This window comes from Schistocerca serialis, chromosome 11 (assembly GCF_023864345.2).
Source record: "Schistocerca serialis cubense isolate TAMUIC-IGC-003099 chromosome 11, iqSchSeri2.2, whole genome shotgun sequence".
NCBI lineage: Eukaryota > Metazoa > Arthropoda > Insecta > Orthoptera > Acrididae > Schistocerca > Schistocerca serialis.
This window is the reverse complement of record NC_064648.1, coordinates 120,613,596-120,640,729: the sequence shown is the minus strand read 5'-3', so window position 1 is coordinate 120,640,729 and position 27,134 is coordinate 120,613,596. Positions and strand designations below refer to the sequence as shown.

General features: G+C 43.4%; 1 protein-coding gene across 1 annotated transcript in view; it reads right to left on the bottom strand.

The window, feature by feature from the left end:
• Window positions 1–27,134, bottom strand: part of LOC126427148 (ATPase family AAA domain-containing protein 3) — a 106,988-nt gene that overhangs the window by 40,955 nt on the left and 38,899 nt on the right. Inside the window, exons 4-5 of the mRNA XM_050089374.1 lie at window positions 21,664–21,821; window positions 1,988–2,138 (exon numbers count right to left, since the gene is read on the bottom strand). Of these exons, the coding sequence (XP_049945331.1) occupies window positions 1,988–2,138; window positions 21,664–21,821 (309 nt within the window). The remainder of the gene's footprint in view (window positions 1–1,987; window positions 2,139–21,663; window positions 21,822–27,134) is intronic.

The following is a 27,134-nucleotide window of genomic DNA, read 5'->3' as shown; positions in this document are numbered from 1 at the left end:
GTGATGAAGTGCATGATGACAACCAAAGTGTATGTCCATGTTACAATTAATGAAGAAATGGTTTGTGCAGTTGAAGAACTCATACAGGATGTTTACAGTATTCGCTCTAAGAACTTTCCGCAAATTTTGAGGCCATTTCTTCACACAACTGTTTCTGACAAAAATTGTGTTTTGAAAACTTTGTGCTCATTGATACCAAAAACATTTACAGAGCAACAAAGAAAACAGTGTGTTGGCAGTGCACGTCACTTGTGGAAACATTACAACAAAGATGGTGGCAAAATTTTATTTTTGATATTTTCCAGTTTCATCACAGTTGCATTCAAAAATCGAAATGACTGAGGTAAAGCGTGTCAGCAGTAAAGACTAAAGTGAAGTCAATCACGATACCTCCAAAAGTCATCTGCACGGCCTACAGGGATGTACATGGCATTCTACTGGTGCATTTTCTTATGATGAGGTGAAACAATCAGTGCAAATGTGTACTGTATGCCGTAAGATGCACCGAACATAAACTGGCCAGTGACAACATTTTTCACTGCAAACTTTAATGTTTTAAGCAATGTTGTGTTACAAAGTTTTACGCACCATTATTATTATTCACGAATGGGCCCAGTAGGACCACACGAGGTACAATCCATCAGTGTAACGTTTCGTGGTTGGGCTATCTTTGTGCCCAAATTTGTTTCATCCTTTCATAATGAAGTCTCTCTTTCTTTCATCAGACCAGGGTGTTCCAGTCTGTTTTCTAATTTCCCTCTGACCAACTTTTCAATCAAATATCTTTTGTCTGAACGTTTTCCTGTCTGTAAGGTCTACCTGAGTTATACCGGCTGATTTAAGATCCTCCTCAATCGCAGCAATCCATTTCACTGGCTCAGTTTTGGCCTTACTTCTGTTTTCGTAGAGTTCTACTATTTGTTTTATCAGTCTAGTGGTACCATTCTTTTAATGTGTCTTCATTTTCTCATGCCACCATGTATGTCTGTGCATTCTTCTATTTCCTTATTACTTCTCAGCCTATAAGCCTATTTTATAATGAATATCAATAATAAGTCTTAACATTGGCAGGAAAGCTGTACCTCTTCCTAGTCTCGCCTAAATACATAATACATTTTGGGTTTTGCCCATGAAGAAAGACTTCTGCTTCTGTTTTTCATATTCTTTTTAAATAGGCAAAATTTAAATTGCTTTAATTTCACATTTTGAACAATATAAAGAGAAAGACAGTAAGAGTAATTTATTCATTTTCACTTGTTGCGCTTCCTATCTTTTGTGGTATTTTACATTTCCCTGTATTTTACACTTTTTTGGGACAGTCTGCTGGAAAGAGTAAAAATGTGGTATTACTGTATGCCATAAGATGCACCAAACAAACTGGCCAGTGACCACATTTTTCACTGCAAACTTTTCAAAATATGCACTCTGCGTACTTCACTTTGAGGTGTCACAACAACTACGGGTAACAGCGAAAAGGAAATCAGTTCACTGTCAAAGTGTGGGTACAAATGGTGGAAAAATAATTTTTTTTTTTTAGGAAGTAGTTTCCTCAAAACCCAATGAGAAAGACTGCAGAGGAGAAGCAAAAACCAAAAACTGTGCTTTTCTTTTTTTTTTTATGTGAGAGTGAAAGCTTTACTGAGAAACTAATTAAAGCAATGAATGTAGATTTGCTTCATCTACCTGCCCCCCCCCCCCCTCCCCCAAGCAAATCACACGACTTGAAATTTCACTCCTCATATCGTACAATATGAATTGCTTGAGTGATCAGTACCCCGTGTTGTGCCAGGCGATATGATGGATATACGTATTGGAGTTGTACCACTTCCATCCCAGTGTGAACCAATTGGGTCACTTCCATTATGTTTCTATGCACTCTGCCAATGCGAGTTACTTCTGCATCGTATTGCCTCAGTGCGAATTGCACCTGCACCTGCACACACACACACACACACACACACACACACAAACACACACACACACACACCTGAGCCGCTCCTCCAGCTTGGGCTCCAGTACCACCCCCGTCAGCGCGTCCTCCTTGCGCAGCACCATCTTCTTCTTGACACTCTCCACAGGGTGTCGAATCGTGTCCAGCAGGGAGAACCGCGACGTCTCCCGCACCAGCGACGGCTTCCCTAGAGAAAGGAGTAAAATACAGCCGATTCTAATGTGGAGCTGTTCCAGACAGGAAACATTCCAAAAATTCGTTAATTTCCAGGTAATAGCTCTCTCTCAGAATACAATACTGTAGAGTAAAAACAAGCTCTATACTATACTATACTATACTATACTTCGTTCATCGCAGCCTCTCAGACAAATGGCCGTACCAAAATGCAGAAAAGAGATGAGCTGACCACCTAGTGGCAGACACGCTGACAAGCAAAATGTGCTCAATTTCAATGACTGCTTCACAACTCGCTGGTGACTACTCTGAAGGACAATAACAGGTGCAAACATGTACCTCTTTTGTATAGTTGCCACTATTTAAGTTCCAACCCTCATATAATGAGGACAAAAAAAAAGTTCTCGCGAACAGGGCACTCTGTTGATTTCGTAACTGCTTTGATGTTGGGCTCAATTTTTGTTGTAGACATGCACAAAACTAGACTACTGTCAATTAAACAGTGTTGTTCCCAGTTGATTCACCAGCAGCTCTTGTTGTGCTGGTTCAAAAATGATGAGCTATTATTCCAAATTGTAACCCCCTGCCCCCATACCATCTAGACTGGCATGGCTCGAAAGAAGCAAGTTCTCTCTCCTTTCTCAGAGGGAATGAAAGATAAGTAAGTTTTTTTAAAACGAATGCTCAGGGGCAGGCCACCATCAGATGAATGATGGGCCACATGCGGCCCATGTTCTGTGTATTCCTACATTAAAGCAATTGTACTGTCTAATCCAATAATAACTGAAAGATGCAAATATGTGCAAGTAGTCAGGAAGCTCTGTTACTTATGAGATGGAATCCTAAATTTTCGGGACTGGTGCTGCCATCCGGAAAGTAGTAGAAGATCTTTGCACCAGTGCTTGGAAACTGGACACAATGCAAAATACGAAGAGACCGAGATTCTGGCCCCCACCAGCTTCTACTGGGAGAGCATCTTCAAGGAGGCCATTGAAAATTGCGTAATGGACATTCTCATAAACCAAGACACAGGTTTTCAATCAGCAAGGCACAGACACCATTACTTAGCTCCATAAAGGAATCACACCTCAAGCGGCCACAAGATCCTGCCATGACGGCTGTCGGGGTCACTCCACGGGATTCCACACTGTGCAATGCCGGGGACAGCGGGATCTGGGTTTGCGACTGCAAACGGATTGTCGGCGGCCGCAATCAAAGCGTCGGCACTCGCTATCGGAATGTCGGCAGCCACAATCGGACAATCAGCGCTGGGAATCGAAGCCCGACTAACGGACATAAATGACACCGACAATGAGCAGACAGACCATTCCATCAGAACCACCTGATGGTGGAAAGGTTATTCGCCGAAATATTGTGGGACTTAACGATCCCATCCGACTGGACACCCGAGAGCCCTGGAAACAACACATACGCCAGGAAAGCCTCTTATCACATAGAAACACCACCGGCTTGTTTTTCCTACTGATCCACATTAACTTACATTTTTTTCTAATTTAGAGCTATCTGCCATTCATCACACCAACTAGGAATTTTTCCTAAGTCATATTGTATCCACCTATTGCCACTTAGTGATGACACCTTCCCATACACTACATCATCAACAAACAACTGCGGACTGCTGGTCGCCCCCCCCCCCCTCTTTTTTTTGTTATGTTTTTAGGGCGCAAAACTACTACGGTCATTAACACCTGGTCTGTGACTTAGGAAAAAAAACGAAACTGGAAACCAGCAGCAACGGGAGCAAAACTCAAAAAATTGGGGAAACCAAAAACAGAAGGAAAGCTCAAAAAACCACTATAGAAGGGGGGTTGTTTGTCCCCAGAAAGAGCTTCAAATGACTGACGTCGTCTCACTGGCACTAATGAACTCGAGAACATGATCGGCTGATCGCGTGTCATCTGCTAAAATGGAATATATATCAGGCGACAGCTGTAGACGAGCGCGTAATGGAGTAAAATAGGAGCACTCAAGTAAAAGGTGTCTCACCGTCCACAGTTGAGAGCAGTGGGGACAGAGTTGGGGAGGATCGCCGCTTAAAAGATGTCGATGGCTAAAAAGACAGTGCCCTATCCGGAGTCTAGTTAAAATTACCTCCTCCCGATGACGAGTTCGGGAGGAAGAGGTCCAAGCACAGGGAAGAGCTTTCACGTCCTGCAATTTATTATTGGACAATGTGCGTGCATTAAAGAGCAACACGACGACATAAAACATTCCGTAGATCGGCGAAGGGAATCATGTGAACAGCTGGCCGAAGAAGAGAGACTGCAGCCTTGGCCGCTATATTGGCCGCCTCATTGCCACAGATACCAACGTGTCCTGGGATCCAGAGCAACGCCACAGAGACGCCCCCCAAGTGGAGCAAGTGCAGACAGTCCTGAATCCGGTGGACCAGAGGGTGGACAGGGTAGAGAGCTTGACTGAGGAGAGAGCTGAGAGAACCTTAACAGATAACATACTGTGTCCACTGATGGCGACGGGTGTATTGGACAGCCTGGAGAACAGCGTAAAGCTCCGCAGTATAAACTGAACACTGGTCAGGAAGGGAAGTCGAAATCGATTTGGGGTGTCGCCAACAATAGGCACTCCCAACACCAAACGATGTTTTTGAGCCATCAGTGTAAATAAATGTGGCATCCTTCATTTGTGCGCAGAGAGCAGCAAATGCCCGACGATAAACAAGAGAAGGAGTACCATCCTTGGGAAACTGACAAAGGTCACGGAGCAGGCAGATCCAGGGCCGGAGCCAAGGCGGTGCTGTACCCCAAGTTGTCAAGAAAGTTTTAGGAACGTAGAAGGAAAGAGAATGGAGCAGTTGACGGAAGCGAACTCCCGGTGGTAGTAGGGAGGAAGGGCGGTCAGCATATCCTAAATCCAAGGAGGCATCAATAAAAATGTCATGGGCCGGATTAGCAGGCATGGAAGACAGATGGCTAGCATAACGACTAAGAAGGACAGCTCGCCGATTGGACAGCGGAGGTTCAGCAGTCTCAGCATAAAGGCTTTCCACAGGGGTGGTGTAAAAAGCTCCAGACACTAAACGTAATCCATGGTGGTGGATAGAGTCGAGACACCGAAGAATAGACGGTCGAGCAGAGGAGTAAACTATGCTGCCATAGTCCAATTTCGAGCGCACTAAGGCGCGATAGAGGCGGAGAAGTACCAATCTGTCCGCTCCCCAAGAGGTGCCATTCAGGACACGTAGGGTGTTGAGGGTTCGCAGACAGCGAGCCGAAAGATAGGAAACTTGGGAGGACCAGTACAGTTTTCTGTCAAACATAAGACCCAAGAATTTAGCAACGTCCGCGAACGGAAGGTTGACAGGGCCTAGATGTAAGGAAGGAGGAAGAAACTCTGTACGACGCCAAAAATTAACACAAACGGTCTTACTGGGAGAAAAGCGGAAGCCGGTTTCGATGCTCCAAGAGTGGAGGCAATCGAGACATCCTTGAAGACATCGTTCAAGAAGGCTGGTCCTTTGAGAGCTGTAGTAGATCGGAAAATCGTCCACAAAGAGGGAGCCCGAGACATCAGGAAGGAGACAATCTATGATTGGATTTATGGCAATGGCAAACAGTACAACACTTAGCACGGAGCCCTGGGATACCCCGTTTTCTTGGGAGAAGGTACGGGAGAGAGTAGTGGTCACCCGCACTTTAAATGTGCGCTCTGCCATAAATTCACGAAGAAACAGGGGCAGCCGACCTCGAAAGCCCCAAGCGAACAGTGTACGGAAGATGCCTGTCCTCCAACGGGTATCGTATGCTCTCTCCAGATAAAAAAATATCGCTACTGTCTGGCGTTTCCGGAGAAAATTGTTCATGATATAAGTGGAGAGAGCAACAAGATGGTCAACTGCAGAACGATGCTTTCGGAATCCGCATTGGGCAGGTGTTAAAGAACTGTGGGACTCCAGCTACCAGGCTAAACGGCAATACACCACATGCTCCAAAACCTTCCATACACTACTCGTGAGAGAAATGGGGCGATAGCTAGAGGGGAGATGTTTGTCCTTTCCAGGTTTCGGAACAGGAACGACGATAGCTTCCAGCCATCGTCTGGGAAAAGTACTGTCGGTCCAAATTCGATTATAAAGGCGAAGGAGGTAACGCAGACTATGGTATGATAAATGCAGTAACATTTGGACGTGGATACCATCCGGGCCTGGGGCGGAGGAGTGAGAAGAAGAGAGTGCTGCTCGCCCTGGCCACCAAGTCATTTATACACATAGAGAACAACAATGGTTCTGTCATACCTCCCCGGGTCACTGCTGACGATACCCTTGTCTCTGACAAATGCTCACCGTCGAGGACAACATACTGGGTTCTATTACGTAAGTAGTCTTTGAGCCAATCACCTATCTGGAAACCTATTCCACACTGTTGTACCCTCGTTAACAATTAGTAGTGGGCCACTGTGTCAGATGCTTTTTTGAAATCTTTAAGTATGGAATCTGCATGTTGCCCTTCATCCATAATTCACAGTATATCACTTCAAAGAGGGGCAATAGTTCTTGGCAGTAGTGTAGCCTTGAGTAACCATGGGGCACGTGCAAGACCACGAGATGGCTATCAAAATGACTTTCTTCACTGCTCCATAGTGCAGGTTTTATGGCTTTGGTACAACATTTTCCTGTTATGGCCATTTGCACTGATGAGTGGTTTTGAGATTCCAGCCTGCCCTGCAATTCCCTCCTGGTGCTGACAGGATTTATGAGTGTGAGATTTACCGGGTGATCAAAAAGTAAGTATAAATTTGAAAACTTAATAAACCACGGAATAATGTAGATAGAGAGGTAAAAATTGACACACATGCTTGGAATGACATGGGGTTTTATAAGAACAAAAAAAAGTTCTCAAAATGTCCGACAGAGGGCGCTGGACAGCAAAACGTCAGTCACTGTGCGTGACAATCATGTATAAAAGGAGCTCTAATGAGAGAGAGACTCAGATGCGCCAGCAGTCGCAGCATGTTGACGTTACCTGAAAGGGCGCTTTTAGTGAAGCTGTATTATCAGAATGAGGAATGTGCTAGTTCAGCGTTACGGTCCTATCGCCATAGGAAGGGGATTCAAATGGGTAAAGGTCCATTGACAAATGCAGCTGTGGCGAGAATGACTTCGAAGTTCGAAGCCACGGGTCGTTTAGACGATAGACCCCGTAGTGGTCGACCGAGCACAAGGCGTAATGCTGCTGAGACAGTTCAGGAAGAAATGGAGATTGTAGTGGGTTCGTCTATGCACGGGGAAGTCAGCGCTCGTGCAGTCGCACATCGCACCAGCACTCCGTACACTACTGTTTGGTTGGCACTGAGACGTACCCTCCAATGCTATCCGTACAAAATCTGTCAGCATCATGAACTGTTACCTGGCGATTTAGTGAAGCGGAGGGCATTTGCGGTGTGGGCGTTTCAAAAGATGGCAGAAGATGATGATTGGCTGAGTAATGTGTTATGGAGTGACGAAGCTCATTTCACGTTCCGAGGGTCTGTCAACGTCCACAACTGCAGAATTTGGGCTACCGAAAATCCTAAAACTGTTGTGGAAACTCCATTGCATGACGAGAAAGTCACGGTACAGGTTGGATTTACCACATCCACTGTTATCGGGCCTTTTTTCTTCTAGGAAATGCGTGATTCTGGTATTGTAACTGCTACAGTGATGGGTGAGAGGTACGCCAGTATGTTACAGAATCGCATCATCCCCAGCTTTGCTGATAAACACCTGCTGGAACGTACGATGTTTATGCAGGATGGCGCTCCACCCCATATTGCTAGACTCGTGAAAGATCTCTTGCGCTCGTCGTTTGGTGATGATCGTGTGCTTAGCCGCCACTTTCGTCACGCTTGGCCTCCCAGGTCCCCAGACCTCAGTCCGTGCGATTATTTGTTTTGGGGTTACCTGAAGTCGGAAGTGTATCGTGATCGACCGACATCTCTAGGGATGCTGAAAGACAACGTCCGACGCCAATGCCTCACCATAACTTCGGACATGGTTTACAGTGCTGTTCACAACATTATTCCTCGACTACAGCTATTGTTGAGGAATGATGGTGGACATATTGAGCATTTCCTGTAAAGAACATCATCTTTGCTTTGTCTTACTTTGTTATGCTAATTATTGCTATTATGATCAGATGAAGCGCCATCTGTCGGACATTTTTAGAACTTTTGTATTTTTTTGGTTCTAATAAACCCCACGTCATTTCAAGCATGTGTCAATTTGTACCTCTCTATCTACATTATTCCATGATTTATTCAGTTTTCAAATTTATACTGACTTTTTGATCACCTGGTACTTCTGCAGCAACTTTAGAAGCTGTTGTCCTCTTTATTTATTGTCATAGTCCTCTTCAATGACTGACTGTCATGGTCAGTCCACGGTATACACGCGGACAAAACACCCTGGTTAAAAATGGTTAAAAATACACTTCCATAGGGGGGGGGGGAGGAGGGGGGGGGGAACTTTTCCTGCATGAAAGTACATTTTCCTGTGTTAAGTTATAATACAGTTTCTCTCGGAGCTGTAAAACTTGTCAATCCTTTGAATGGTGAAGGATTTACATACCGGCATAGAACTTACTAACATTTTAGAAAGGTCATTGACGCGTGTCAACATGTACTCTGCATATTTTCTTATTACGAAAGTATAAACATGTATTCCACCAATTATACCATGATAGCTTCCAAAGCACTGACATGCCACGTGATCTCACCAGCTGACATCAGATATTCAGAGCATAGGGAACTTTATGCAGTCATCCAACAGAACATCGTGTTTTGCTGTTTTTCTGGGGGTGTGGTTAGGCAGGATCCTAAGAGTACCAGTTTAATTGCAGCAGCTGAATACTTCAGATAAACACGGTTATAAATTTCACTGGTGTGCACCAGACACTTCGTGGGTTCCCTGGCTGAATATGTATTCTGTCGAGCACTTCAACTTCCTCATAGTAAAGCCAGTTATGTGTGAAATTGCTCAAGAACTCACTTTGCACTTTTTTAAGATAACTATACTTTTTGCCATTGTTGTTGCATATTTTGTAACCTTTAAAAGAACTAAAACAAATGTGAAAAACTAGCCTTGAAACTTGGTCTTTTTTAGCACGTGTTACCTTTTAAGACACATCAAATGAAAGTGACAGCAAAATATTAAGTAACGACATAAATGGCTGGTGTTCTGGGCCCGAAATTTTGTCCAAGTGGCTGGTCCTCAGCGTTAAGTTTTGGATGAGAGTTTAACGGTCAACGATTTAAGAAATTCATTGCACATTCTCAAATGTACCATAGTTCATCTCACATAAAAGGAAATTTACTTCGAAAGTAATGCTTCTGAAATGACCATTCACGATATTTTCCCACGTACTATTAAAAATTTAAATTGTTGCGACGTCATGCTCATCAAAACAACGCCCAGGGAAAAGAAACATCAAACGCAATATGTTGTTACAAAGTATTGTGTAGCCTTTGACACATTTTGCTGTCGGCAGACACTTGTTTGCACACTGTATCAGGTTCTACCAACAAAGATTACAAAAATTTAACTGAAAACTAAAATAATGAAAAATTCCTGAAATTCTAAAAAATTCCCGGACTTTACCCGGATTACTCCCGGGTGAGAAAATTCCCGGGTGTTTCCCACATTTCCCATAACACATGCACCTTGTCAGTCAACACACAATTTTGTCCATGTTGTGACTTAGGGGATGATGATCTTCCACTTTCTGTTCACAGGGTATAAATCTTCGATACGGGGCCTCTCAACACATCAAACATATTGGCTCCTTCGGTTACAGAAGCACCACCATTCGAGCACCAACAGCTTGCTCACATTAAAATTCATTTACAAGGAGAAGTCCCTAGTGGTGAGACTGACTTTTTTTAGATCACTTACGAGGTTTGTCCGGAAAATGCGTATAAAAGTTGAATAATGTCTTTATGTTACAAGTTGGAGTCACCGCCAGGTGGGATACTGCTGTAATCAATCCCATCAACGCTCTGTTCGAGTCAGAGCACTCTGCGTGAAGGTGAGAGTGTGCGGCAGCTTGTTGACAGTCACCCTTTTTCACCTGCCGTCGGCAAGAAGCTCTCTCTGATTGAGGAACGGCGCATCAGCATCAAGTTTCTTGCAAAGCTAGGCAAGAATGACCGTGAGATTTTTGAGTGTTTGAAACAGGTTTACGGAGACAATTCTCTGAAGGCACCAACTGTGAACAAGTGGTTAAACAGGTTCCGGGATGGACGAGAAGAAGTGAACGATGACCCTCGCCCAGGACACCCGTCGACATCGAGTTCCGGTGCAAATGTTGAACGAATTCGGGCTTGTGTTCTTAAAGACCATAGATTGGCAGTCAGAATGATTGCTGACGAGCTGTCAATCCCCAAAACAATCATTCACAAAATCCTGACACAAAAACTTGAAGAAATTGTGTGCAAAAATCGTACCGAAGCTCTTGACGCCAGAACAGAAAGCAAACAGGGTCGAGTGCTGTGAGGATTGGTCGGAAGCAGAGGAATGAGGGGACTTTCTCAACCGAGTCATCACTGGACATGAGTCCTGGTTTTACGAATTCGATGTGGAGCTCAAATCTCAAAGCAAGGAATGGAAACTAGCAGGAGAACCGAGAACAAATAAGTCGCGAAAATCAAGGTCCAATGTGAAGACAATGTTGATTGTTTTCTTGGATTCTAGGGGCACTGCTCACAAGGAATTTGTCCCTCCCGGCCAGAGAATGAACGGAAATTTTTACGTTGAAGTTCTGACACGTCTCAGAGCTCGTGTGGCCCGAGTTCGACCGGAGTTGGCAAAAGGGGGGCAGGTGGATCTTTCATCACGACAATACGCCCACTCACACGTCGCTCGTTGTGCACGAGTTTTTGGCCCGAAGCTCAATCACCGTGACAGACTACCCGCCTTATTCACCCGATTTAGCCCCGTGTGACTTCTTCATGTTCCCAAAATGCAAAATGGTGCTTCGGGGATGGCACTTGAGAGATGTGGAAGCCATCAAGGCGGAAACGACCCAGCAACTGAACAACATCACAACTGAAGACTTTCAGCAATGTTATCAACAGTGGAAACAGGGTTGGCAGAAGAGTATCAAGTCTCAGGGTGAGTACTTTGAAGGAGACCATATTGTAATACCTGAATAATTGTAAAATAAAGTTATTATTCAACTTTTATACGTATTTTCCAGACAAACCTCGTATATGGTGTATCTACATCTACATTTATACTCCGCAAGCCACCCAACGGTGTGTGGCGGAGGGCACTTTATGTGCCACTGTCATTACCTCCCTTTTCTGTTCCAGCTGCGTACGGTTCGCGGAAAGAACGACTGCCGGAAAGCCTCCGTGCGCGCTCGAATCTCTCTAATTTTACATTCGTTATCTCCTTGGGAGGCGTAAGTAGAGGGAAGCAATATATTCGATACCTCATCCAGAAATGCACCCTCTTGAAACCTGGACAGCAAGCTACACCGCGATGCAGAGCACATCTCTTGCAGACTCTGCCACTCGAGTTTGTTCAACATCTCCGTAACGCTATCACGGTTACCAAATAACCCTGTGACGGAAACGCACTGCTCTTCTTTGGATCTTCTCTATCTCCTCCGTCAACCCCATCTGGTACGGATCCCACACTGATAAGCAATACTCAAGTATAGGTCGAACGAGTGTTTTGTAAGCCACCTCCTTTGTTGATTGACTACATTTTCTAAGGACTCTCCCAATGAATCTCAACCTGGTACCTGCCTTACCAACAATTAATTTTATATGATCATTCCACTTCAAATCATTCCACATGCATACTCCCAGATATTTTATAAAAGTAACTGTTATCAGTGTTTGTTCCACTATCATATAATCGTACAATAAAGGATCCTCCTTTCTATGTATTCGCAATACATTACATTTGTCTATGTTAAGGGTCAGTTGCCACTCCCTGCACCACGTGCCTATCCGCTGCAGATCTTCCTGCATTTCGCTACAATTTTCTAATGCTGTAACTCCTCTGTATACTACAGCATCATCCGGGAAAAGCCGCACGGAAATTCCGACACTATCTACTAGGTCATTTATATATATTGTGAAAAGCAATGGTCCCATAATACTCCCCTGTGGCACACCAGAGGTTACTTTAATGTCTGTAGACGTCTCTCCATTGAGAACAACATGCTGTGTTCTGTTTGCTAAAAACTCTTCAATCCAGCCACACAACTGGTCTGATATTCTGTAGGGTCTTACTTTGTTTATCAGGCGACAGTGCGGAACTGTATTGAACGCCTTCCGGAAGTCGAGGAAAATAGCATCTACCTGGGAGCCTGAATCTAAAATTTTCTGGGTCTCATGAACAAACAAAGCGAGTTGGTTTTTTTTTTTTTTTTTTTTTTTTTTTTTTTTTTTTTTTTTTTTTTTTTTTTTTGGGGGGGCGCAAAACTTCTATGGTCATTAGCGCCCAGCCCGTGACGTAAAGCGAGTTGGGTGTCACACGATTACTGTTTCCGGAATCCATGTTGATTCCTACAGAGTAGATTCTGTTTTTCCAGAAACGACATGATACGCGAGCAAAAAACATGTTGTAAAATTCTACAACAGATCGACGTCAGAGATACAGGTCTATAGTTTTGCGAATCTGCTCGACGGCCCTTCTTGAAGACTGGGACTACCTCTGCTATTTTCCAATCATTTGGAACCTTCCGTTCCTCTAGAGACTTGCGGTACATGGCTGTTAGAAGGGGGCAAGTTCTTTCGCGTACTCTGTGTAGAATCGAATTGGTAACCCGTATGGTCCAGCAGACTTTCCTCTGTTGAATGATTCCAGTTGCTTTTCTATTCCTTGGACACTTATTTCGATGTCAGCCATTTTTTCATTTGTGCGAGGATTTAGAGAAGCAACTGCAGTGCGGTCTTCCTCTGTGAAACAGCTTTGGAAAAAGGTGTTTAGTATTTCAGCTTTACGCGTGTCATCCTCTGTTTCAATGCCATCATCATCCCGGAGTGTCTGGATATGATGTTTCGAGCCACTTACTGATTTAACGTAAGACCAGAACTTCCTAGGATTTTCTGTCAAGTCGGTACATCGAATTTTACTTTCGAATTCCCTGAACGCTTCACGCATAGCCCTCCATACGCTAACTTTGACATCGTTTAGCTTCTGTTTGTCTGAGAGGTTTTGGCTGTGTTTAAACTTGCAGTGAAGCTCTCTTTCCTTTCGCAGTAGTTTCCTAACTTTGTTGTTGAACCACGGTGGGTTTTTCCCGTCCCTCACAGTTTTACTCGGCACGTACCTGTCTAAAACTCATTTTATGATTGCCTTGAAGTTTTTCCATAAACGTTCAACATTGTCAGTGTTGGAACAGAAATTTTCGTTTTGATCTGTCAGGTAGTCTGAAATCTGCCTTCTATTACTCTTGCTAAACAGATAAACCTTCCTCCCCTTTTTTATATTCCTATTTACTTCCATATTAAGGGATGCTGCAACGGCCTTATGATCACTGATTCCCTGTTCTGCACTTACAGAGTCGAAAAGTTCGGGTCTATTTGTTATCAGTAGGTCCAAGATGTTATCTCCACGAGTCGGTTCTCTGTTTAATTGCTCGAGGTAATTTTCGGATAGTGCACTCAGTATACTGTCACACAATGCTCTGTCCCTACCACCCGTCCTAAACATCTGAGTGTCCCAGTCTATATCTGGTAAATTGAAATCTTCACCTAAGACTATAACATGCTGAGAAAATTTATGTGAAATGTATTCCAGATTTTCTCTCAGTTGTTCTGCCACTAATGCTGCTGAGTCAGAAGGTCGGTAAAGGGACCCAATTATTAGCCTAGCTCGGTTGTTGAGTGTAACTGCAGCCCACACGGTCGCAGAACCATCTCAGCTTCTGATTCAGACCCTCCACTCGGCTCTGTACCAAAGGTCCCATAATAATTCACAGGAACTATCCACTTCAACTTCACTACAGGATAAACTACTACTAACAGCGACGAACACTCCACCACCAGTTGCATGCAATCTATCCTTTCTAAACACCGTCTGTACCTTTGTAAAAATTTCGGCAGAATTTATCTCTGGCTTCAGCCAGCTTTCCGTACCTATAACGATTTCAGCTTCGGTGCTTTCTATCACCACTTGAAGTTCCGGTATTTTACCAATGCAGCTTCGACAGTTTACAATTACAATACCGACTGCTGCTTGGTCCCCGCATGTCCTGACTTTGCCCTGCACCCTTTGAGGCTGTTGCCCTTTCTGTACTTGCCCGAGGCCATCTAACCTAAAAGACGCCCAGTCCACGCCACACAACCCCTGCTACCCATGTAGCCGCCTGCTGCATGTAGTGAACTCCTGACCTATCCAGCGAAACCCGAAACCCCACCACCCTATGGCGCAACTCGAGGAATCCGCAGCCCACACGGTCGCAGAACCATCTCAGCCTCTGATTCAGACCCTCCACTCGGCTCTGTACCAAAGGTCCGCAGTCAGTCCTGTTGACGATGTTGCAGATGGTGAGCTCTGCTTTCATCCCGCTAGCGAGACTGGCAGTCTTCACCAAATCAGATAGCCGCCGGAAGCCAGAGAGGATTTGCTCCGATCCATAGCGACACACATCATTGGTGCCGACATGAGCGACCACCTGCAGATGGGTGCACCCTGTACCCTTCATGGCATCCGGAAGGAGTGTTTCCACATCTGGAATGACTCCCCCCAGTATGCACACGGAGTGCACATTGGTTTTTCTTCCCCTCTCTTGCTGCCATATCCCTAAGGGGCCCCATTACGCGCCTGACGTTGGAGCTCCCAACTACCAGTAAGCCCACCCTCTGCGACCGCCTGGATCTTGCAGACTGAGGGGAAACCTCTGGAACAGGACACGCAGCCATGTCTGGCCGAAGATCAGTATCAGCCGGAGACAGAGCCTGAAACCTGTTCGTCAGACAAACTGGAGAGGCCTTCCATTCAACCCTCCGGAATGTCTTTCGCCCCTTGGCACACCTCGAGACAACCTCCCACTCTACCACAGGTGAGGGATCAGCCTCAATGTGGGCAGTATCCTGGGCAGCCACAGCCATAGTCCGATCGGGGGATGCGTGGGACGAGCTGGCCGTCCCCGACAAACCCCCATCCGGACACCCCCAGTGATGCCCATTGGCAACAGCCTCAAGCTGTGTGACCGAAGCCAACACAGCCTAAAGCTGCGAGCGAAGGGATGCCAACTCAGCCCGCATCCGAACACAGCAGTTGCAGTCCCTATCCACGCTAAAAACTTTTGTACAAAGAACGTCTGAACTAATCTACAGAGAGCACAAACAATTCGACACAAAATTTAAACAGTTATTAAAATACAAGATTGCCTAGTAAATGCAGTAATGATCCTATTTGCGCACTGCTGACACACTGCTCGGCGGCGGAAGGAGACTACGCGATTTTACACTATTCAGGTACTAAAACGCGATGCTACAACTCTCAAATACTATAATATGCCGAAATTTGCGTATTAAACAATGCAAGTACCCAACACGCAAAAAAATTAAGAATTAAACTATGTAACAAATAAGTGAGCTAAGAGTATATGACTTGCTGCTAGCAGCTGCTTATCCAACGGCGACAGGGAGCACACCTTCACAATCAGCCCCCCCCCCCCCCCCCCCCACACGCCCCCTGGTGGGCCCCCCATTTTCTAATAACTGACAAAAAAAAAATTCTGAATATTGCATGACATTCAATGGCAAATACGTTATTTTGTATGACTGGTTGCATCGTGTATTGGATAGGATAAGGGTTTTATGTGCACAAAGTTGTGCATTCGAGTCTCATTAGGTACTTCAGCCTTTTATTTTTAAGTTTTCGTTCAGTTTAGTGATTTAACTGTAATTTTTAATTTGTATTCCTTTATTACATCAGTTAAATAACATTGAATTCTTCATATGCTCTCATTTTGCTTACTATCATTCTTTTTCTGATTGAAATATTTGTTTATATGATTTTAGTTAATTTCATGTATTAATTTCGATTCAATTTCTTTCATTTTATCATCCTATTTTTTTGACTGAATTATTCCATTCAATATTTCTATTCCTAATTTTGGTTGAATTTCATTTTACTTATGATCTATTCTTTAGTTTAAATCTTCATCTACATTAGCAATTTAGGCTGTTTTAAAAGTCCGTATGACAATTACCATCCAAAAAAATGCATGTCTTGCAACAAAAAATAAATTTTTGACAGCATTGCACAGTCAATATACATAGATTATTTCGTCCTTTGCATAGACTGGCATTTTTAAATGTTTAAATATTACAACAGATAAATATAAATAATTAAAATCACATGGGGATATTATAATAGATAAACACAATTAAATTCACATTAACAAAAATTCCGGGTGGAACAAGAATGATATATAGAAAATGTGAGAACCAATGAAAAGTTTTTCTTTTTAAAATTCAGTCTTGATCGCACCACATATGCTACAAGAACATAGGTGACCGGTTTCGGTCATATCACATGACCATCACCAGATCTGTAATTTTTTATGTTTATTAAAATTGTACAAACGAAAAAGTTCTTATGATGATTAAAATTTTGTGAGACAAAGTTATATAAATAAAAATTATGTTCAAACAATTAACTGAATAAAAATAATGGTGAAAGTCATTTTGATACAAATTTAAAAATAAAAAAATGTAATGTACCTGATGGGATTTGTACCCATGACCTTCAGCATGTAGAGGACTTACCCTACCCATCACACCAATTCAGCCTACAAAATAATGCTTTTTTAATGCTACTGAACGTCATGTAAAATTCTGAATTTTTTTTTTTCATCTATTACTCGCAAACGAGGGCCCACCAGGATAATGGCTTCAAGACACGATACCTGGGATCTTAAACTATGTCACTGTATAGGTGGTTTGAAAAATTCGGTCCCACAGCTTGAGGCCTCTCCTCGTTAGTTGCAACGCAATGTATTCGTAACTACACAGAACACTGTTTAGACCACAACTGACACTTGAGACGCATTGAGGACTTGCATAGATGCTCTTCATGGTCAAGTGCGGCAGTGAAACCTGCAGGCTCGGTTAGCATCTGCAAGTGTTTAAGAATGTCTTTACCATGGGTGTTTCCATATTTTTGTCCAGTCCATATGTGTATGTACGAGGTTTGTCCGGAAACTACATATAAAAGTTGAATAATGTCTTTATGTTACAAGCTGCAGTCACCGCCGGGTGGGACTACAGCTGTAATCAATCCCATCAACGCTCAGTGCGAGTCAGAGCACTCTGCGTGAAGGTGGGAGTGTGCGGCAGCTTGTTGACAGTTACCCTTTTCACTTCTTAAATAAGGAGATAATTCAGAGGCTTCCTTTACCAGGATACAGGTTGGCTGGCATCTTTTTGAGGAGCTCTTTGCGGTGTGGGGGAGTAGCCATGTATGTGAAAAACAGCATCCCATTTGAGTCAATTGACGTTTCAAAGTACTGCACTGAAAAGGTGTTTGAATGTTGTGCAGGTGTGGTTAAATTTAACGGAGCTAAACTTCTAACTGTTGTTATTTATAGATCCCCAGACTCCGATTTCACAACATTTTTGCTAAAGCTAGAGGAGGTTCTTGGTTCACTTTATAGGAAATACAAAAAGTTAGTTATATGTGGTGACTTCAATATTAATTGTATAAGTGATTGTCCAAGGAAGAGGATGCTGGTAGACCTCTTTAATTCATATAATCTTATGCAAACCGTATTCTTTCCAATGAGAGTGCAAGGGAACAGTAGAACAACCATAGACAACATTTTTGTTCATTCTTCGTTACTAGAAGGGCATTCTGTTAGCAAAAAGGTGAATGGCCTTTCAGATCATGATGCACAAATTTTAACTTTAAAAGATTTTTGTGCTGCAACACGTGTTAAATATAGTTATCAGCTGTTCAGGAAAGCTGATCCAGTTGCTGTAGAGACCTTTGTAAACCTTATCAAGGAACAAGAGTGGCAAGATGTTTATAGCGCTGATACAGTAGACGATAAATATAATGCTTTTCTCAAGACTTTTCTCATGCTCTTTGAAAGTTGATTTCCATTAGAACGTTTAAAACAGGGTACTGGCACAAACAGACAGCCTGGGTGGCTGACTAGAGGGATAAGAATATCTTGTAGAACAAAGTGGCAATTATATCAAAACGTTAGAAACAGTCAAAATCTAAATGCAGCAGCCCATTACAAACAGTATTGTAAGGTGCTTAAAAATGTTATTAGGAAGGCAAAAAGTATGTGGTATGCAGATAGAATAGCTAAGTCTCAGGATAAAATTAAAACCATATGGTCAGTCGTAAAGGAAGTGGCTGGTCTGCAGAGACAGGTCGAGGATATAGAATCGGTGCGTAGTGGGAATGTCTGTGTTACTGATAAGTCACATATGTGTACAGTATTTAATAGTCACTTTCTGAATATAGCAGGTGAACTAAATAGAAACCTAGTCCCAACAGGGAATCATATAGCGATCGTAGAAAAAAGTGTTCTGAGACTGTTACCTGAAATGCTCCTCCATGATACTGACAAGAGGGAGATTGAGTTAATAATTAAATCACTAAAGACCAAGAACTCTCATGGATATGACGGGGTATCTAGCAGAATACTGAAGTATTTTTCTATGTATGTTAGCCCAGTTCTCAGCCATATCTGTAACTTTTCCTTTAGGAGTGGTCGGTTTCCTGACCGATTAAAGTACTCTGTAGTGAAGCCACTTTATAAAAAGGGAGACATTGATAATGTTGACAATTTTAGACCTATTTCTACGCCATCGGTGTTTGCTAAAGTTATCGAGAAGGTTGTATATACAAGGTTACTGGAGCATTTAAATTCACATAATTTGCTGTCACATGTTCAGTTTGGTTTTAGAAATGGCTTAACAACTGAAAATGCTATATTCTGTTTTCTCTGTGAGGTTTTGGACGGATTAAATAAAAGGTTGCGAACGCTAGGTGTTTTCTTTGATTTAATGAAGGCTTTTGACTGTGTTGACCACAAAATATTACTGCAGAAGTTGGACCATTATGGAGTAAGGGGAGTAGCTTACAATTGGTTCGCCCCTTACTTTAAGAACAGAAAGCAGAGGGTAATTCTCTGCAATATTGAGAGTGGTAGTGGTGTTCAGTCCCAATGGGGCACTGTTAAGTGGGGCGTTCCCCAAGGGTCGGTGCTGGGGCCACTGCTGTTTCTTATTTATGTAAATGATATGCCTTCTAGTATTACAGGTGATTCAAAAATATTTCTGTTTGCTGATGACACCAGCTTGATAGTGAAGGATCTTGTGTGTAATATTGAAACAGTAACGAACAATGTAGTTCATGAAATAAGAACATGGCTTGTGGAAAATAATTTGATGCTAAATCACAGTAAGACTCAGTTTTTACAGTTTCTAACTCACAATTCAACAAGAACCGATATTTTGATCAGACAGAATAGGCATATTATAAGCAAGACGGAACAGTTCAAATTCCTAGGCGTTCGGATAGATAGTAAGCTGTTGTGGAAAGCCCAGGTCCAGGATCTTGTTCAGAAGCAAAATGCTGCTTTATTTACCATTAGAACAGTATCTGAAATAAGTGACACTTCAACACAAAAAGTAGTCGACTTCGCATATTTTCATACCCTTATGTCGTATGGTATTTTTTGGGGTAAGTCTTCTGATTCAAAAAGGGTATTTTTGGCTCAAAAACGGGCTGTTCGAGCTATATGTGGTGTAAGTTCAAGAACATCTTGTCGACCCCTATTCAAAAATCTGGGAATTCTGACACTGCCCTCACAGTATATATTTTCATTAATGTCATTTGTTGTTAGCAATATTAGCCTATTCCAAGAGTTAGCAGCTTTCACTCAGTTAATACTAGGCAGAAATCAAATCTGCATGTAGAATGCACTTCCTTGACTCTTGTGCAGAAAGGAGTGCAGTATTCTGCTGCATCCATTTTCAATAAGCTACCACAAGAGCTCAAAAATCTTAGCAGTAGCCCAAACTCTTTTAAGTCTAAACTGAAGAGTTTCCTCATGGCTCACTCCTTCTATTCTGTCGAGGAGCTCCTGGAAGAGCTAAAAAATTAAGCAAATTCCAGTGTTACATTGTTGATTTTCTTCATTTAAACTTACGACTTGTCACCTGAATATGTTTTTTTATATTTCATTTTATCTGTTTCTAATATCGTGTTATAATTTCATGTATTGACTCGTTCCATGACCATGGAGACTTCTCCTTAATTTGGTCCCACGGAACAATAAATAAATAAATAAATGCCATCGGCATGGAGCTCTCTCTGATTGAGGAACAGCGCATCAACATCCAAGTTTCTTGCAAAGCTAGGCAAGAATGACCGTGAGATTTTTGAGTGTTTGAAACAGGTTTACGGAGACAATTCTCTGAAGGCACCAACCGTGAACAAGTGGTTAAACAGGTTCCGGGATGGACGAGAAGAAGTGAACGATGATCCTCGCCCAGGACACCCGTCTACATCGAGTTCCGGTGCAAATGTTGAACAAATTCGGGCTTGTGTTCTTAAAGACCATAGATTGACAGTCGGAACGATTGCTGACGAGCTGTCAATCCCCAAAACAATCATTCACAAAATCCTGACACAAAAACTTGAAGAAATTGTGTGCAAAAATCGTACCGAAGCTCTTGACGCCAGAACAGAAAGCAAACAGGGTCGAGTGCTGTGAGGATTGGTCGGAAGCAGAGGAACCAGGGGACTTTCTCAACCGAGTCATCACTGGAGACAAGTCCTGGTTTTACGAATTCGATGTGGGGCTCAAATCTCAAAGCAAGGAATGGAAACTAGCTGGAGAACCGAGAACAAATAAGTCGCGAAAATCAAGGTCCAATGTGAAAAAAATGTTGATTGTTTTCTTGGATTCTAGGGCCACTGTTCACAAGGAATTTGTCCCTCCCGGCCAGAGAGTGAACGGAAATTTTTACGTTGAAGTTCTGACACGTCTCAGAGCTCGTGTGGCCCCGAGTTCGACCGGAGTTGGCAAAAGGGGGCAGGTGGATCCTTCATCACGACAATGCGCCGCTCACACGTCGCTCGTTGTGCACGAGTTTTTGGGCCGAAGCTCAATCACCGTGACAGACTACCCGCCTTATTCACCCGATTTAGCCCCGTGTGACTTCTTCATGTTCCCAAAATGCAAAATGGTGCTTCGGGGACGGCACTTGGGAGATGTGGAAGCCATCAAGGCGGAAACGACACGGCAACTGAAAAATATCACAATTGTATTGCATCTCAGGGCGAGTACTTTGAAGGAGACCATATTGTAATACCTGAATAATTGTAAAATAAAGTTATTATTCAACTTTTATACGTATTTTTCGGACAAACCTCATGTGTGTGTGTGTTCCAGAGAGAGAGAGAGAGAGAGAGAGAGAGAGAGAGAGAGAGAGAGAGCAACGTAGACCACACTACACAATATTTAATGAACTACGTGGACCCTGCCACATGCAGCAGGGCTTGCTGAGCAGTTTTATTCAGACATACGCACCGAGGCGGGACTCGACGTAGCGGGCGGCGACACCTGTGGCACCCTTGGCGGAGTAGACGCCGAGCGCGAGCAGTGACAGCCCGCCGGCCGCAGCCAGCACCTTGTCCCAGTCCTCCAGCAGCGCGTGCACGCCACTCCCGATCACAGCTCCGGCCGTCCTGGAAATCGACGCCACCCCTTACACCACCTCCATCTCGTCCGACCACGTCGCTAAAACTGCAGCTGAAGCAATATTACTCAACGACAAACACATCTACATCCAATCTCCGCAAGCCACCTGACGGTGTGTGGCGGAGGGTGCCCTGAGTACCTCTATCGGTTCCCCCTTCTATTCCAGTCTCGTATTGTTCGTGGAAAGAAGGATTGTCAGTATGCCTCTGTGTGGGCTCTAATCTCTCTGATTTTATCCTCATGGTCTCTTCGCGAGATATATGTAGGAGGGAGCAATATACTGCTTGACTCTTCGGTGAAGGTATGTTCTCGAAACTTCAACAAAAGCCCGTACCGAGCTACTGAGCGTCTCTCCTGCAGAGTCTTCCACTGGAGCTTATCCATCATCTCCGTAACACTTTCCCGATTACTAAATGATCCTGTAACGAAGCGCACTGCTCTCCGTTGGATCTTCTCTATCTCTTCTATCAACCCTATCTGGTACGGATCCCACACTGGTGAGCAGTATTCAAGCAGTGGGCAAACAAGCGTACTATAAACTACTTCCTTTGTTTTCGGATTGCATTTCCTTAGGATTCTTCCAATGAATCTCAGTCTGGCATCTGCTTTACCGACGATCAACTTTATATGATCATTCGATTTTAAATCACTCCTAATGCCTACTCCCAGATAATTTATGGAATTAACTGCTTCCAGTTGCTGACCTGCTATACTGTAGCTAAATGATAAGGGATCTTTCTTTCTAAGTATTCACAGCACATTACACTTGTCTACATTGAGATTCAATTGCCATTCCCTGCACCATGCGTCAATTCGCTGCAGATCCTCCTGCATTTCAGCACAATTTTCCATTGTTACAACCTCTCGATACACCACAGCATCATCTGCAAAAAGCCTCAGTGAACTTCCGATGACATCCACCAGGTCATTTACGTATTGTGAATAGCAACGGTCCTATGACACTCCCCTGCGGCACACCTTTCAGCACTCTTACTTCGGAAGACTTCTCTCCATTGAGAATGACATGCTGCGTCCTGTTATCTAGGAACTCCTCAATACAATCACACAATTGGTCTGGGGGGAACTGTACCAAATGCCTTGTGGAAGTCAAGAAACACGGCATCTCCTGGGAGCCCGTGTCTATGGCCCTCTGAGTCTCGTGGAGGAATATCGTGAGCTGGGTTTCACACAACTGTCTTTTTCAAAACCCATGCTGATTCCTACAGAGTAGATTTCTAGTCTCCAGAAAAGTCATCACACTCGAACATAATTCGTGTCCCAAAATTCTACAACTGATCGATGTTAGAGATATAGGTGCATAGTTTTGCACATCTGTTCGACGTCCCTTCTTGAAAACGGGGATGACCTGTGCCCTTTTCCAATCCTTTGGAACACTACACTCTTCTAGAGACCTACGGTACACCGCTGCAAGGAGGGGGGCATGTTCCTTCGCGTACTCTGTGTAAAATCGAACTGGTATCCCATCAGGTCCAGCGGCCTTTCCTCTTTTGAGCGATTTTCATTGTTTCTCTATCTCTCTGTTTATTTCGATATCTACCATTTTGTCATCTGTGCAACAATCTAGAGAAGGAACTACAGTGCAGACTTCCTCTGTGAAAAAGCCAGGTGGAAACCAATCAGGAGATTTTGACGGCTTCTGGTGACGGTGCTATGGGCATCACACACATTAAGGAGTGGTACAATCAGTTTAAAGATGGCCACTCGTCAATGGAGAGCGAGCCACGCTCTGGTCGACTTTCGACATGCCGAAATGACCACCTCGTTCCCGAGGTAAACACCTTGACGATGTGGGACCATCATGTGACTGTCAGAGAAATTTCACAAGAGGTGGGCATCAGCACTTTTTCGTCAGATTCTACTGTGATCTAAGATTTGGCCCCAAAGAGAGTGTCGGCGAAGTTTGTGACAAAGCTGCTGACAGCAGAGAAAAAGCGACTTTGAGCTGAAGTCTCAAAGGACATGCTGGACTCCACAAACAGTTACCACGAATTCGTGAACACTGTAATCACTGGTGACAAGTCCTGGGTGTACGGGTAGGACCAGGAAACCTAGCCCCAGTCGTCACAGTGGGAACATTCCTCATCACTGAGACCAAAGAACATCCACCAAGTGTGCAGCAAAGTCAAAGTGATGCCAACTGCTTTCTTTGACTGCCACAGTGTGGTGCACCACAAGTATGTACAACAGGGTCAAACTGTCACCAAAGAGTACTACTGGGATATCCATCATTGCCTATATGATGCCGTGTGGCATAAGAGACTGGACTTGAGGTCAAGGGGAAATTGGCACCTCAATTGCGACAGTGTTACAACACATTCCTCCCCCTTCATTATTCAGTTATTTTCACGAAAAAAAAAAAAAACCAATGATTCTGTGCTTCAAAAGACTCCTTTCTCTCCTGGTATGGCCTCTGTGACTTCTGGCTGTTCCCAAAACTCAAGAAGTCATTGAACAGAACAAGATTTCAGAGAAGAGAGGACATTATGGCAGCAACGACAGCAGATTTAAACTCTATTCGGAAAGAAGCTTTTTCGGCATGCTTCCAACAGTGGCAGCACAATTGGGATAAGTGTGTAGAGTCCCGAGGGAAATACCTCGAGCACGATTAGTGTCCAATGCTCCACGTTACCCAGTTTTTATTTCCCGGAAAAGAAAATTCTTTTCTAATAGACCTCATACCCGGCTGTACCAGGAACTCTGTCAGTTGCATGGCTAGATATGGCCACCTTCCATATTAGAGTAGAGCACACAGTGTAGCGTGACAGAATTTTGAATCCCACTGCAATCCTCACAGCCTCAGCAAAGTAAGGTAAATATTACTTCACAATGCACATTTAAGGAATATTTACCGAGCATACTTTTGGAAATATGGTAAACTCCTGACAATCTGGGTCTGGATGATTGTCGGTCAACATTCTTCAAAAAAGAAATACAAGTAAAATAAAATCAAAACAACCTGGGAGTATTTTTTTGTAATTAAATGAGTATTTTTGTATGGAATATAAATTTTTGGTTGTGAAGACATACATAGGGAAAACATTTGAGAGCATTTAAATAGTGATGGCCACAAATCAGGAACTAAACTTGTAAGTGATGCATGTATAGTAAACAAAGTGTATTGGGTAGAGAAAGAGAGTGAAGACAAGGTGACCGAGGAAACCTTTATCGTGCACATTAAGACACTGAAGTGCATCCATCTGCTGTTACAGTGAACAGGACAAAATTTGCTCGACTATGCCTATGTTTTGCCTCTCGCGAAAATGAACTGTCACCAGGGAAAAATCTCAATGAAAAGCAGAATCAGAAGCAGAAGAATCTGGAAGATTATTTCCCACAAACAAACTGAAAGCAATTCATACAAATTCCAGTGTGATTTTTTAAATGAGTTGTCAGATTCCAGCGAGTAACACAGTGGGATTTCAAATGCTGTGTGAAGCATTTTTTGTAAATACAGTAAATAGCAGATTCCGGAAAAAAGTTTATTTCAAATTACCTGTGGTTTTTTCAGTCATTCGTGCAGCTTCACGCCGCTGTTGGGCTAGAGTATTGCGTGCTTGCTGTAATTTCGGAATTGTTTTGAGTAACCCCAAATGATAAGCCTCCACCCAAAGCACTGAGGATGCAGAGCAACTATTCCTGCATCTATCGGCGACACTGCTCCGATCAGTGCGTACACCTCCCTGGGTCGATCAGTCTCACCTCAGAAGCTGCCGGGAGCTCCTGTCAGACGCCACCAGGATGTGCATGACGCTATTTGGTTTTTGTATGCAAAAGCTGTTGAACTAATTGAAATTCATCACCAATTGATGGAAGTGTATGCACTGACATCAAAAGCATTCATAAATGGCTTAGAGATTTCCAACCTGTGATAGTGAAACTCACCGCAAATAAGGTAGCGAGGGACCAATAATTTACAACAAGACAGTCACAAACGTTGCACGAACCGTGCTTGGAGGTTGGTGGATTACTCTGCTTGATCTCTCCACTTTGGTTTACCGAACACCAAAGTTGCAAAATTTGAAAGTGTGCACGAGGTGGGCACTGCAAATGCTGGCTGGGGACCGCAAAGAGCAATGAGAAAGTTTCTTCCCACAGGTTCCTTCACCACTAAGCAGATGAGCAGGAGAACACTTGGACTCTAATGTCACAGGTGACAAAACCTGGTCAATCTACAAGGGCTGTTCAATAAAGAATTACAATAATTTTTTTTTATTTTTTTTTTTTTACAACATACCTTTATTCATCCTCATAATCTTGATGGTCCTTCTCAAAGTAGTCTCCCATGAATGTGACGCACTTGTCCCAGCGATTCTGCCAGTCTTCAAATACATGCGGGAAAGCATTTTTTGAGAGGTCCTTCAAAATCGCCTCCGCAGCCTTCGCCACTGCTTCTGATGATTGATAATGCCTCACATGTGTTTCTTCGTGTTAGAGAATAGAAAAAAGCCACACAGGGCTACATCCAGACTATAGGGACGGTGAGGGATGCACTTCACATTGATTTTTGCAAGATATTCAGCAACAACATTGGTAATATGCGATCGCCCATTATCGTGGTGCAGCATCCAGCCCGCTTCACGGGAATGTGGTCTTTTGTGCCCGACATGGACTTGCAATGTTTTCAGGACATCCCTGTAGTACTGTCCAATTGCTGATGTGTGTGGAGGTACAACATGCTGATAAACCATTCGATGAATATCAAATAATGTGATGACCATAAATTTCCCAGCAGAAGCAACCATTTTTGCTTTTTGGGGGGTTGGTGATGAAGGAGATTTCCACACTGAGCTTTGCTGTTTGCTCTCAGGTTCAAAATGATGTAGCCAAGTTTCATCAGCAGTGATTACATTTGAAAGAAACTTCGGATCTTCCCCTAACACCAACTTTAACCTCATGCAGACCTGCACACGAAGGACCTTTTGTTCAGGAATTGACTGTTTTGGGACCCATTGCACACAAATACATGTCATGTATAATTTTTCTGTCACCGAATGTGGGTGGCACCCAATGAAATGTCCAGTATTTCAGAAAGTGATCTTAAGGTAATTCGTCGATCCTCTCTCACAATGACAGCAGCAGTGTTTATGTTTACTTCCGTAAGAGCAGTTACTGGAGCACCGGGTCCACCTTCCTTTGAAATTTATTGTCTCCCCTCTTTAAACACTTTAAACCACCTTCGAGCTGTACTGTAGGGAAGAACAGACTCTCCATAGTCCTGAAACATTGTATAGGCCTCAGCTGAAGATATGTTGAGACAAAAGCAGAATTTCAAAGCCGCA